The sequence below is a fragment of the Temnothorax americanus genome, unplaced genomic scaffold, assembly GCF_048541705.1.
Source record: "Temnothorax americanus isolate GAGA-0224 unplaced genomic scaffold, ASM4854170v1 Scaffold25, whole genome shotgun sequence".
NCBI lineage: Eukaryota > Metazoa > Arthropoda > Insecta > Hymenoptera > Formicidae > Temnothorax > Temnothorax americanus.
Genome location: NW_027509391.1, coordinates 2,972,488 through 2,987,052, shown reverse-complemented (window position 1 = coordinate 2,987,052; position 14,565 = coordinate 2,972,488). Strand labels below are relative to the sequence as shown.

The 14,565-nt window shown below is 44.1% G+C and overlaps 1 protein-coding gene across 4 annotated transcripts in view; it reads left to right on the top strand.

Annotated features, from left to right (window-relative positions):
• LOC143898986 (cell adhesion molecule Dscam2) overlaps positions 1 to 14,565 on the top strand; it is a 79,012-nt gene that overhangs the window by 24,763 nt on the left and 39,684 nt on the right. For all 4 annotated transcript variants that reach the window (XM_077408860.1, XM_077408859.1, XM_077408861.1 and 1 more), the window contains exons 4-6: positions 3,389 to 3,550; positions 3,943 to 4,092; positions 9,970 to 10,087. In XM_077408860.1, the coding sequence (XP_077264986.1) occupies positions 3,389 to 3,550; positions 3,943 to 4,092; positions 9,970 to 10,087 (430 nt within the window). The remainder of the gene's footprint in view (positions 1 to 3,388; positions 3,551 to 3,942; positions 4,093 to 9,969; positions 10,088 to 14,565) is intronic.

Sequence of the window (14,565 nt, the reverse complement as noted above, 5' to 3'; positions counted from 1 at the left end):
TTCACGGTTTCATCCTGCCTTTTCCCTCGCCTTCCTTCCTTCCCGCCCGCGCGCCGCTTCGCTTCCGCGCCCGGCTTCAGCTAGCGCTTCCTTCCGTCCTCCGAGAAAAGTCTTTCGGCTGCGCGCGCTCTCTATTCTTGAAAACAAAATGGATATGATTGCGTGCGCGATCGCTCGAGCACGTTGCTGGTTGCCGCCGGAAATGTCGCCTTTTTCGTTTTTCTATACCACCTCGGCAGCTGCCGTATGTAATCGCGACGCTTTGTCAAAAAAATGGAGAGAGAAAGGGGAGGATACCCCTGTCATGTGGGGTTACTTTGTCTCTGTAAGAAAGAAAACTTTCCGCCACCGTAAAGGAAGTTTTCTCCAAAGGAATTAGTTTTTAAAAAAGCAGTTTTATGAGTCTTCTTTCCACTTTTGCGCGAGAACCTCGTAGTTATTTATCTGCTCGATTATTTTTTCTGGTGGACTGAAAGATTCTAATGACGATACATTACGTTCATTGTGTTCCGGTACGTGGGATCCGACCAAAACACTTTCCCGTGTGGGAGCAGCTTCCATCATTCAGTATTTTCCCGCAGAGTTACGAGACAAACAAGCCATTAGTCTCTGGGTTACTTGACATATTTCATCATCGATCCTGAACGATGTCCCGAAACGATGTAAGACGAACGATATAGGAGATGACAAGAGATGGCAGAAAATAAACCGCCAGGGCATCATTTGCGAGGAAGTTCAAGCTCGAGCTTGTTGAGGAATATGCGCTACTCTCTATGACATGACTTGGTATATGCACAATAAGCTGACAAGTTATAGAAAGAGATCCGATCTAGTCTGCACTGGCGAGGATAACGAAACCGGATAACAAATACTTACCGTTTTGCGGACACTGGGCGTTCGCCGCTCGCTGTTTGTCCGTTTTCCATCACGTCCGGCGCGTTATTTCGTAGGCGAACTGAATTTCGTATTCAGGCATATAGAGCCGGGCGCGTTACACGGTATTACCTCGCGTATATACGGGCGTGTGTACGATGTGCCTCCTTATACCGAGAAAATGAGTAAGTTTAACGACCGTATATATATATACTAGGCTCTTTTATAAAAACTACATGTAGGAACTAGGAACCGCGTCGCTCACTTTTACGAGACGGACATTCACGTTTTCAACCCCCGGCTCGTGTCTCTCAGCTTAGCGGCTTATAAGTTTAAAGATAACTCGAAAAGTACGTCGGCGTGGGGTTTCTTTAAATTTTATATAAAATTATTACTCGGTGTTAAATTATATATTCTTTAACTCGTTACTTTTTATAAGTAGAATCTAAAGGTATTTATTGTAGAATTATATAATCGAAAGAAAACTGTTATAATATTTATTTTAGGAACAGTTCGTGATTTATATATACGATGTACAATTTCTTGTTTCGTTTATTCTGACTTAATTATATTTTTTATTCTTTAAGAGCGTGCGTGCATGCACACATATACGGAAACATATACGTATCTGACATTATTATCCGCACTCTCGAGTTTAAAACATCGCTACTCGTCAGATTTGTCGTCGGGTATAATCACGTCCCCTCACGAGAGGGGTCCTCCGATACTTTTGCATAAAATCCAACTTGTCGAAAAAAGCGCGGTTTTCGTTTCTAGTGGATGATTCGCAGAGAGAGGACGGATGTGTGCGTGCTCTGATGGAAAGCTCTGGTCGACGTCGCTGCTCTTGCGCGCGGCATCTTCCTCTCTGTCTTTCACTCTTTGATTTTCTTCGTCCTCTATCTCCTCTTTACGTCCCTTTCCCCCTGTTCCCTTCTACTATCTCTTCTCTCTGCTCGTTTCATGCTTTGTAAATATTACCTGCCACGAGACGTCTGCCGAGTTTATGTTTGGCTTGGTTGCCGCGTAACCGAGAGAGCCGAACGAGCGATACGCGGGTAAAGCTAGAAAGGGATGGCTGCCGAGGGAAAGGAAACCAGAAAGGGACGAAAAGAGAGAGAGAGGGAGAGAGAGAAAATGGTAGCGTGCGCAGAAGTCGAGTGAGGGGATAGAGCGAGAACGAGAAGATGGAGTACGGGCAAACTCACTGAGTTTTTACCCCATTCTGAAGTCTGAGTGCCTCGCTCTGCTGACTCTCGAAACCCAGAGAGAGAACCCCAACGCACCACCACACCACAGCGATTCCCTGGCTGCCGCCACCACCATCGTCCGCTTTTCTATCCTCTTTCTCCTTCTTTCGTTATTTCTCCTTCTTTCTCTCCACTTTTCTTTCTCTCTCTCTTTCTTTCTCTTTTTCTCTCTTTCAGACTCCTGCCTGGCTGCCTGACTGCCTTCCACGTTCTTTACAACCTTATTTCATCTCCCTCTTAGACATGCCCTTACCAACCTTTCAGCCGAGCCCATCAACTTACGTGAGCTGCCGGGTGAGGGGCGGATCGCGACATGAGATTTTGGATAAGACCACCGCCTTTTGGGATTTTCTACTCTGGCCATATTGCAGTGCTGCCTCGTTTCTATCAAGCCCATATACGAGCGCTCTCGTTAGCGCGCAAAAGTCGGCAGGGCAAAAATGAAGGCGGTTTAAACGCGGGGGATGATGTGATTTACTCAAAGAAACTCGCGTTACGTCATGTTTCCCCGTGAATTACGCTCTCTCGCGAGCTTTTTTCAGCTCATCATTGACGCGGACACACAAATAACTTTTTCGTAAACCACGAAGTTTCTCTAACACGGATTATATGTTAAATTATTCGCGCGATGTAAAAGATTTAATCGTAAAAATATAGTGGGACAAAGAAAGCGTGTTCGCTCTTTTTTATCTTTTTATTTACCTAGCAGAGAAATGAAAATGAATAAAAGCGCACTAGTAAATCTGCATAATTTAACATACACGTGATGATCGTTCCCGCGGCGTTTTCTCCGCGGCGTCGAATATTCCGCCATTGTTCATCCCCTTGTGTTCCATTATTTTGCACAATTATTAAATTTCTAACGAATTAACGAAGGCTATTTGTTACTCATTTTATTAATTGATAGTGTAAATTCAACATGCGGATACGCGCAATAAATGTAACGCGTGTTTACCCGCAAACATGCGTTAAACAGATCATTAAGTGTACAGAGGACAAGGGGAATAAAATTACGCATGTCCGCGCATACATTTATGAGAGCTCTCTAATTAGAAGCGGCGTCGAACGATGTTCAAAACGTGGCAAACTGTTCCGCGTTGTGCCGTTTCGGTTCTTATCGGCAAACGTGTATCAAAAGCGAATTGTAACACCCCTCGTGCGGCCGCGGCAGCGCCATTAGCATTTGCGTTATGGTTCTTATAGTCCCCGGAACCGTGGTATATGTGGACCGGGGAGAGAGTGGAACTTATCGTTACGTGTTGCAGTGGTAAACCAACGTTACGATCCGGAAGTGCAAAATCCCAGCGGCTTCCCCGGCAACAACGTGCTCATGCGCTGCATCGTGCCCAGTTTTGTTCGCGACCACGTCACGGTCACGTCTTGGCTTCAAGAACCGGTCTTCAATATTTATCCCTCCACAATGGGCGGTGAGTATAATTAAAAGAAATAAGAAAACGGACATACGGGTAGCGGGCTTTTCAATGCGAATCTAGCGCGTGGGTAATTTCTCTAAAATAACAGATATGGAATTATTCTATTTAGCGTATGAAATAGGAGGAATCGAATTATTCTAAAATTACAGTTGCCTTTTATCATATACGCATAATGGGTATTGTCGCAAATTAATTATATCGCTGGAAAACAGGAATTATATTGCATGACGTCATCTACGTGCGCGCACGTATATAAACACGTAATTTCCTTCCGATCAATTTAGATTTCCATGATGATAGAAACGTAATTCAAATCTCCTCCTCCTCTTCCTCCTCCTCCTCCTCCTCCTCTTCCTCTTTCTCCTCCCCGACGCGTGTTGTTATAGATGGCAAATATCATATGCTGCCGACCGGCGAGTTGATGATAATCAATATTACGCGAAGCGACGCGCAGATGACGTATCGGTGCAGGACGCATCACCGGCTAACTCAGGACACCGTCGTCAGCAGCAATGTAGGGCGGCTGCAACTGACTGGTGAGTACGTCATAGATTTTTCTCTTTGTACACCCGGGGCAGAAGGGGGCGGCGCCCGCTTGTATCACGTTGCTCTGTATAAAGGCGGATTTCTTGACCAATTTAGCCAGTTTTTCCGTAGTTGAAAATATATCAGAGTTATCAGAGTGTCGTTTATCATTAAATTACATCAAATTGCTGTTTATACATATCTAAACCGCAATTTATCAAATAATCAGAATTATATATGTTAATTAAAAATCAGTCAATTTGATTTGCGAGCGTCAAATTTAAAATTAAAATTTTAAATTAAAGCGATATTTGCCGGAAAAATTAATAAATTTTAATTATATAGAAGATACAGTGTTTTGTTACCCCTTCGGTTATTATTTTCAATTAGTCTCTCCTGCAAAGCTTATTTCGGGAGAAACTCTCTATTTTCTATCGCTAATTACTCGAGAACAATAGGTAGTTCGATACCTTCCTCGAGGAAAAATTGGTTATGAATTAGTCGATGAAATTGTTATTAAAGCACAATACGCTAAAAAGCCCGGATACTACCACAGATACAATCTTATTATCCTTATTATCTAACTATCTCGATTCAGGATTAATTGGACGGTGCGGGAAATGGGAACGATCCCTATTCTCTGTCGTATCCATTATTTTACAAAGATGCGAATTTATTTCGACAATTATTAAATTTTTCAAAAACGTAAACAGAGCCGGAGCCTTGGATATCCGTTGCGCTTGTCGAACGGTAAATTCCCGTTCCGCCTCGAGCTGAACGTATATAGCGGGACGTATGGCGGAGTTTAATTAAATGTTTACTTTACCTGCACCCGATTCGATCGATACCGCGGCAATTATATTTCCCATTTTTTTCATTTGGAATGAAAGCAACCAGAGGAGAGCGGTGAAAAAAGAAAATTTGTCCCACAAATCGAGAACTCGATACATCTGCGTTATTGAAATTTTTAATAAAAGTAAAGTTTTGATGCTCGGCGACCAAACGCACGATTATACACGAATATTTATTTCTGTCACGTGTGTATATAGCCGACGTGAGTCGCCAGTTTAATTAATGTCCGATCAAAAGGGATCGTCAAGAATCAAGAGGCATCATCAAATAGAGTATAGATAATTAATTCCCAGGAAGCGTCGTTCTCGTTTTTTTACGCTCTCGCAATTTGTTCCCCTTATTATATCGTGTCGAGCACATTAACTCGGATCTTATCTCGCGATAGCTGGATGGTCGCCGGGGATAAAAGAAGATAAAAACAGTGCGTTTAACGGCATGGGGAGCCCCATCCGAGCGACTTCTTCGACAGCGGCGCGGTCGATGTTTAATTAGATAACTGTTAAAGAAACGATGACAGTATGGCGTTGCGTAAATTACGGGAGAAACTGAATAAATGAGGGCGAGAGAGGGCGAGATAAGACGCGAAGGTAGTTACCCCTTCCCCCCTCTCCGAGCGGCCCCGCTAATGACGTTTCTCTTCTTCGTAGGATGTCACATCGCGTTCGAAATTAAGAGGAACTTTAATCGCATCCGCACGAACGCAAGGGGAAAGGCAAACTATTGTGCGCTTTATACCTTACCTTTCCATTACCTTCGCGATACCATCGCCTTGTAACCGATCTGGTAACCGTTGGCGTTCTTTTTGGGATTATTACAAATGCATTATCTATCTATTGTTTTTATTTAATGTACGCGATTGAATTTGATATGTCTCGTGTACCACGCGGAAAAATTGAAATAATGTTTATGATGGAATATTGATCGTGCTCTTTTATACCGGGGTATCCTATCCTCATTGTGAAGTCTACTTGCCGTCTTCCTAGGCGATTCTAGATTTTCGAAACTACAAGTGGAGAAGGAAAAGGGAGACAGGTAGAGATAGAGAGACATAGTGCAAGTATGTGTGTGTGTGTGTGTGTGTGTGTGTGTGTGTGTGTGTGTGTGTGTGTGTGAGTGTGTGTTCGGAAACTTTAAAACTAGGAGAACCTCTCGTGATATCGCAAATTTTTCGAGGGACGTGCGACTTATTTAAAGTTTCTCGCCAGGTTCGAACATAAAGCCGCCGTGATTTTATGCGTCCGCTTACTTTCTGCTCTTCTTCGCAGCAAAATTCTTCCATGCTGTATTCGTGAAATCGCCTCGATGAGGACGCGCTCGGAATAACAACGTCGATTAATTAATTAATACGATTATTGCAAATTTCGTCAAGCATCGTCATACCGCGATTAAATAAACTATGTTTTGGTTGAAAGAGTTCGCCGATCGGAAATTAACTCGGGCAATATGACACGATTTAACCGGATACGACATGTTTGAAATCCATATAATTAGCACCGCCGCCGCTTTGGTATATTTCTAATCACACAAATATTTCTGACAAACATCAATTAATTATCGCCGTAATTTGCTCACGGGTTAATTACCTCATGTATCATTCGCGACGGCTTGCCCGAATAAACGATATTCGCTGTGAAAGCCTAGCAGCAATACACAGGCGGGATAAATATTTGTTCGAAAGCGAGTCGCGCGTGGGAGGGAAACAAAGCAGAATTGACCTAAAAAAATATTACATCAACGATTAATTTCTCCAGGTCTCTGCGACATTTCCGAGTTTTGCGGCGCAAACAAAATAATATCAATTGTAATAACAATTACCGTCACATCAATATAATTATTCATGAAATAATATGATATCGCACAATAATAATAATGACACAATTTAAATTGCAACGTATCATCGTAATGACAATCGAACGGCGTTTCATAATTCGATGTTATCCTTGAGATGAGGTAAAGACCGGGGGCGGTGAGGTGCGCGGGCGGAGGAAGGGATAGACGTTTGTGTGCCGCCGCATAATCAGGCAAGAAAAACCGATCCGACGTGCCCGGGCAAGAATATCTCGGCGGACGTTAAAAAATTCACGGGTTTCAATTTTCCAGAAACGTAACGCGTTCGCGCTCGTGCACTCGTAATAAAGCCGGTATGCGCGCCGGCGCCGGCGCCGGCCCCGGGCCCCGACGTCGCGCCCTCGCCGGATATCCTCCGCCGTAAGATAGAAATTTATGCTAAGCGCACTTAGGTAGTTAATAACTTAATAATGAAGTTCGGGAGAAATTTGATCGTTTGCATATTTCGACGCGCGCGCCTTCGGACCGTCGGTACATTCCCCTCTAAATTAACCAAAATCTCGATGTACAGTAGTTTTCCCGGAGTAATGAGGAAACTTTTCGGCGCATTATACGCGAGCGTGTAAATCCCGGCAGGAGTTCCGCCGAAAATCGCGCAATTTCAAGAGACGTAATAACGCACGAATTGTGAAACGATTCCGGTATATATTGTTCAGCCATATATGAGCACTGTCGCGGAGCGGACGTTACGTCTGTTCCTAGGTCGGTTCCTTCGATTAATTACAGATTTCGTTGCTTGAATTTTTCATAAACGTGTACTCTTACGAAGAGATGTCGTCGAATCTCACAATTTTTTGATGTCCGAGTAGAATTTGTATTTCTGTTCAATTATGAATGCTCGAGCTTTCATTTTTTTTCTAGAGATCTGCATCTTAAGGTAGGCGTCTCGCTACGTGCTAGTCATGTGACTGTTTGTAGGTTTTCACGTTCAGAAATATATTTCAGGCAATTTTTGCTAAGGAAAAAATAATTTTATGAATTATGGTGTAAAATTTTATACGTGACAAAGTATGTTACTTTTTCCAAATTGTGTGATTTTTCTCATTTGACTCCGTTTTGATCAGCTGATCATGCGAGTCGTCGAGAAAGGTTACAAGTAAGGTTACATCTCCTTTTCGATTGAATTTTGACAATTACTGAGAAAGGGTTTCAAAACGCATGACAGGGGTGTCAATCACACTATCCAATTCGGCTAAGAAAGACGTGCCCCATAACCTGCAACTACAGTGATTAGCCAGCGGCGTTGCCAAGTCTTTCCAACTTCACCTCGACCAAAAAATGTCTGCTCGATTACCGCATTTTCACTAAAATAAACTAAAAAATTAGCAGCGAAATCTCCGGTAAACTATATATTTTATGGTTGCATCGGATTCTTCGAAATCTAATGTACAAAAACAATGTTTTTTCTCACTTCATCTAATCGAAAAATGCGAAAATATGTAATTGAAACCGTGATAGAGCCTTCTTTTTCGTGCCGTCTGTATGAAAGTATGAAGTAATGCAAAATTTGTGATTTTCGAGATCGATTTTCTAGAGTAAATAGTCGGTAAGGAGCCATAGAAAAAATTGACTGCAAAGCTGATCATATAATTTGAAATAAAATCCAAAATCGAAAACTTTATCTAATACATGTCCTGACGAGACGACTACCTTAATCGTTTAGATCGGTAAATTTTATTTTGCAAATTAAAAAACCGTCATTTTTTCGGAATTACACTGAAATGATAAGTATAATATTATTAATTAATTAGCACTGACACGAATTGTTATTATTCGCATTGACGTTTGCTATTAATTTTAATCGTATTGTGAAATGAAGCGCGGGGCCGGCGCACGCGTTTATCGCGCAAACGTATCCCACGCAAACGATAGATGTTTTTGTCGCGACGTACAAGAGGTAGGTATGTATGAACGCTCCCGGCGAGTATTCGCCATTGCGTAATCCAGCGCATTAATTCCGCGTTAAATGTAACAGCACGTATGTGCGACATTGTCCACACATCATTTGATCACGAAATAACACACGTGCCGAAGAGAGAAGGGCACTTGAGTATCTATGGACGAATCAATAAACCACGCTGCATTTCTACCGCAGATATGCGCCGGGGGTAGATTTGAGTGGCTCGATTTTAACATAGCCACGCGAAATAAAAATACCTACATTCGTATAATTGGACAGATGGAATAACTGTAACGCGGCCCGTTGCGTTGACGCATTTGATGTGTCATTAACCGACGGCGTGTCTTCATTTTCGCCGCGAACGCGCGTAATCGCACCGATATACGGATCCGTTTAATTAATTATGAATTTTCACCCCGTGTAAGAAAATTCGAAATTTCGAGCGAGGCGAAATTACTGCAGTCGAAAGTATGTCGGGCGCGAATTAGGAACGCGGGCGATTCATTGCGGCAGCATATACAGTTTTGGCAGCGTGAAATTTTGTAATCGTATGCAAAAACTTAATTAACGAACGCGATTTAATTTTTATTTACTTTTTATTATAAATTACTCATGTTACTTTTGTGATTTCATTTCGAATATAATGGCAATCGCATATTCGCGTACATATGTTGCATACGAATTTTTTTTTACCGTTTTAATATATCTTAGCGCAGACTGATGTGGTTTTTCGAAAAAAAAAAAGAAGAATTGTCACGAAATTTCATTAATGCGCGACGCGGGCAAGTCTCGCCGTAGGAATTCGCTGGACGTTGGCATTCGAACGAAACGTTAACTTTTCCCGACGTTTTTGATAGCGCGTTACGGTAATTTCAAATTCTCGCCAAAGCACGGAGATATATCGTCGTTATCTAACGTGATTCCGCTTCATAGTGCGCGTCGTGTCGTAAGACGTGGCGTTATCTGCGACCATAACTTCCCATTAAACGTCACGCTGGATGCGTGCGCGCGGAGTCCTGCATTTTTTTCCTTCCCTCTTTCGCTTCCTCCGTGTGTCCCACCCATTTCTCGCCGTCCCGAGGTCCCGCGCTTCCTTCCCTCCCCGCGGACAGTAACGATTTATGAATATATTTTCCGCGTATCACACGGCAAACTTGGCCGGAATCGATCCCCCCCTCCCCGTACGAGCAGCGGCGGATACCCAATATATAGCGTCCCGCGATTTAATCTTCGATTTTATACGCTATAATTGAATCTATACGCGCCCGGCGCTTGTTTCTATTTCCAGATATTCGAGGCTCCATGCCGCCTATAATAAATGAGAAGCTGGTGTACATGTCGGCTCGTCTGAAAGACACCGTCGTGATCCCCTGCGTGGCCTACGCCAACCCCACCCCGACTAACAGGTAAGATTTGTTCCTCCCCCCCCCCCCGATATAATTCAGTCGTACTTATTAACATCACTGTAGATTAATAAATGATTAATTTTATAGATTTAATATAGATCCGCTTATTTTTTAATATAGATCAATAAATTATGTGTAATTCTCAATTAAATTAAATTTTATATTATTAACGAAGCGTATATACAGCGTATATATATATATGTAATAGTGGGATGGACGGGTCCTTCGCGTATATGCGTATGTACGCGTACCGGATCTTCAGGTAGCGTACAGAAAGTTCATCTGGGCTATCAATTCCGCCCATAATTAGATTTTAAATCGCATTTTTCTCGCCGACCTCCTCGCGCATCTCGCTCCTCCTTTCTTAATTATCCCTCTTCCTCGGGAGGGAGGAGAACTGAAGGGGGCACGCTTGCGTTACGCTCAGACACGCAATTAAACGGTAAGCAGGCGTTTACCCTCTGTGCCGTACCCCGGCGATGATGTTAAGTAATCTGCATACAAAGTATACGGCACACTGCGCGCGCGAATTAAAGGCGATGCTTGAAGATTAACAGGGTTCGCTTCGCGAACGTCACACACGTCGCGAGATGCGAGATAGCGGTCACGAAATCCATATAGCGCGACAGCCCGATGTGAATGGCAGTTAATAATGAAGAGCGACCGACCGGTGACGTACACGATAAATATTGACGAGCCGATATTAGGGCGAAACTGTCGAGACACATAGACCGAATTTCCAATCGCGCTTCCGGTTTTGCAGGGATATATGAAGTTTAAAACCGACCATGGGCGAGAGTAAAATCCAAAGTTTACGTGCCAAAAGAATCCAGTTCATTCTTCATTGACTCTATTAGGCAGAAAACGCGTGGTATAACTTCTCTGTGAGAAATATCGTTAATGCCGTTCGAGGAGGAATTAAAGAAGGCAGGAAAATGTAGTTAATCGGATGAAAATTTATATAAAGAGCTTATACCAGGGATCGAACTGTTCGACGGTCGAGATAAAGATAAAACTCATTATCTAAAATAATACGTGTAACAGAGAGTCAAACGCGTTTAACGGTGTTTTGCGCTATACGCTTTCGCGTTGTCGTGCCCGACAGCCGGGTGATGAGGGAATTGGAATCTTTGTGCAAACAGACGGAGCACGCGAGCCACGGTGCTCATTCGCTACTAGACGCGCGCGCGTCGCGTGTCTCTATTTTCCTTACGTATTAATGCTAATTTTAAACATAGATCCGCGGACGGAATATTTCGCGCGATATGAGCTCCGTACGCGCGCAGAAACGCCCACGCGGAGTTCATCGACATCGCGGATTCCTATGGAAGGCCGGACCCGGGGCGAGAAGGTGAATCGAGGTGAACGAGAAAACAGTTACGGAACCGCGGCGGCGGGGGATTTTCTTCTTCTCCGCGCTCTGAGTATTAAATATTACGTTAACTCTCGCGAGAGATACCATCCCCTTCTCCCGCGCGTATCCGCTCGCGGATATATTACATTTATCCCACGAGAGGAGAAACGGCGGACGGGATAGGCAAGCGCTTTCGTCAGGACCGCGACTAACATCGACGCAACACCATGCACCAGGGAAGCGACGAGAGGCTCTACGAAACTTGTTGCGTGGTGGGGGGAGCGTGTTATTACGGCGGATTACGCGATTAGCAACTAGTTTGGTCCCATCATTGATGCCGCGAGCACCGTTGCAGAGGATCGGCGCGGTATAATCAAACTCGCATCAAATGGGGAAACACACGGTTATCGCCGTGTCGCGCGGCGAGACGCGTTTAAATAATTACGAACGAACAGACGAGACGCTTAAGAATCATCCTCGCGAGAGCTAGCGCTGCCTCGGATTTCCCATTTCGCTTCATCCTCTCGGTTGTAGATTTTGCAGGGAAATTCCTCCGCCTCTCTCTCTCTCTCTCTCTCTCTCTCTCACTCGATCTCTCGCGCGCCGAAAATGTAAAATGAAAATTTCAAACGTCGCCGGCAGAACATATCGACGGAACTTTGATCGTGAAAATTTGTAGAATCGACGCGGATAGAGCGACGCGATTCAGGTTGGTGTGTACACGCGTGCGTGTGTGTACACGCGCGCGCGTGCGAGCCGCGTATAGAGCCGCCAATCTACGCGAGCGCGCGACGATAGTAGCCGGGGGGGATGAACGAAGATAGTCAGAAGATATATAGATGTCGGGAGGGCTGTATGGGTAGCGCAAACAAACCGACCGCTGATTACAGAGACTGCTTCTGACAGCCCATCAAATATTCCGCATTTACGTATACGTCGACGTCACTGAGTATTCCATGCTTGTGTTCATCAACCGCTCGCTTCCCCCTCACCCTGCCTTCTCCGGTCCTTCTCCGACCGCCCTCTTCTTCCACGTCGGCTCTCTTCTTCTCTTCCTCTTCTAGTCGTCTCTTCCGCAGGTTGATTTAGTCGATGGAAGAGAGCCGGAGAGGGGCGGAGGAAAGCTAGAGAAGCTGAAGATAGGGATAAGGGATATAGAATGGGAAAGAGGAAGATGGGACGAAAGGAAGAGAGAGAGAGAGAGAGAGAGAGAGAGAGAGAGAGAGAGAGAGAGAGACAGACAGAGAAGAAGTGGAGAAAGCTAAACAGGTGGAGAAGACAAGAGAATGGAGAAGACGAAGACAGAGAGAGAGGAAGAGAGTTTGAGGGTTCGTCGCGACGCGGCGGCTTCCATCTCTCCGGGTTCCCTCGCACTCGAGCATCTCCGTATCCCATCTCTTACCCTCGCCAATTTCCCTTCGTAAATTCGATTATCTATAGGTATACTCCTCATCCCCGTGGCTCCCGCTTCTGCCTCGCTGCCAACGCGGCCGCCATCTCTGCTCCCATCCTCTTCGGCCTCTTCCTCACCGTCATCATCCTCGTTCGCGTCGTCGTTGGGCCTTCCATGTTCTCTCCCGAATGCGGAGTAAGCCGAGTAAGCAAGACCCGGGACACTACGCTTTAGCGAATTTCTAAACCACGTGGGGCCGATCATCGTGTAAAAGCGAGAGAGAAGGAGATAAAGGAAGAGGCTAAATCAAGAGGAGTTATTCTGCGCGCGCTGGAGGGACGAGGCCGGAGCTAATGGCGCGTTACGAGCAATCGCGGAAAAATGAACTGGCTCCATTCGGTCTCGATAAACTTCCCAAAGGGCGATAAGGGATCTTGAATTGGGATCGATTTGGATATTGGCGGTATTCGGATAACGGTATTCGATAACGGTGTATAATCTAATTTAATTAGGCTAATTTATTTGACACATTAAAAAATGAGGTTATATACATGTTAATCGATTCCAGTTGAAGACTTTATATCGTTAAAGAGCGACGTTTTTATCCTTTATATCTTTTAACTTGTTTAATTGAAAAATACAGCAAATTTAATTAGAATATATTTATTCAAATTTGAATTTAATTTTTATGTAATATTTAAAAGCAAGTTTAATTTTAATAATGTAAAGAAACAACGTATTTTTAACTCATTTAATTAGAGCGCGGAGCGCATATGTTTGAAACATATTCGCGTTATATTAAAAATTCATGTCAATCTGGTTATACAAATACATATGCAAGTTCGTTAAATGGTCGACGCGAGCAGATTCAGATCGCAAAAATGGCGGCAGCTTGAAATTTTCATTAGTGACTTCGTTGCGGCACTGACATCGTATCGACGGGATTGATAAGATAATAGGGTGGAAAATGTCCCCGTCAAGATTTTATATATACTTTCGTCGGAGCGCGTGAGCTTAGCCTATATAAAATCCATCTCTCGCGCGTATAAACTCAATGATGCATAATGTGCAAATAAGGAATCTCTTCAATATCGCTTAATGCCGCGTAATTAATCGTAAAAAAATAGACTATTTCGTCCGGATCGACACGTTCTTGCACGGACGTCGGTGCGCATTTCGCGTCGCACTGACCACCGATAAGGTCAAAGGTCGCGCGTGCTCGCCAAGGATCGATTTTGGATTATCTTGTTTGCCGAGGCTGGTTTAAATCAAGACAGCCGGGCACTCCGAATTTTCAATTAAGACGAACACCGAGAGCCGGCGAAGTTATGCGTGATCTCGTTTCGTGAAATTCGCGGGGGATCGATCCACAACGGCGGAGCCGTTGCGCTATGTACTCGCGTATAGTTATGCAATAGCAGCGTTTACAGCGCGCGCCTCGGCGGAAATCCTCGCGTTATTCCGAAAAGCGAGAGACAAAGGCGTTTGAATTCAGATCGGTCGATTCGTAAAAAGATAAAGAAGAAAAGAAAAAAACTTTGCGCTGTTGCTTTAACGCGACGCGCGCTCGCGATCGTCTGAATATACTCTGAATAATCGGCGGCGACCGAATATCATTAAAATACATGCTGTTCTTCGGAAAGTGAACGTTTTGAATGCGTGCCAGGGCGTATCTCGTCGCGTCGTATACAACACACGTGTATACACAAGCAGAAATACGGGAATATAGCC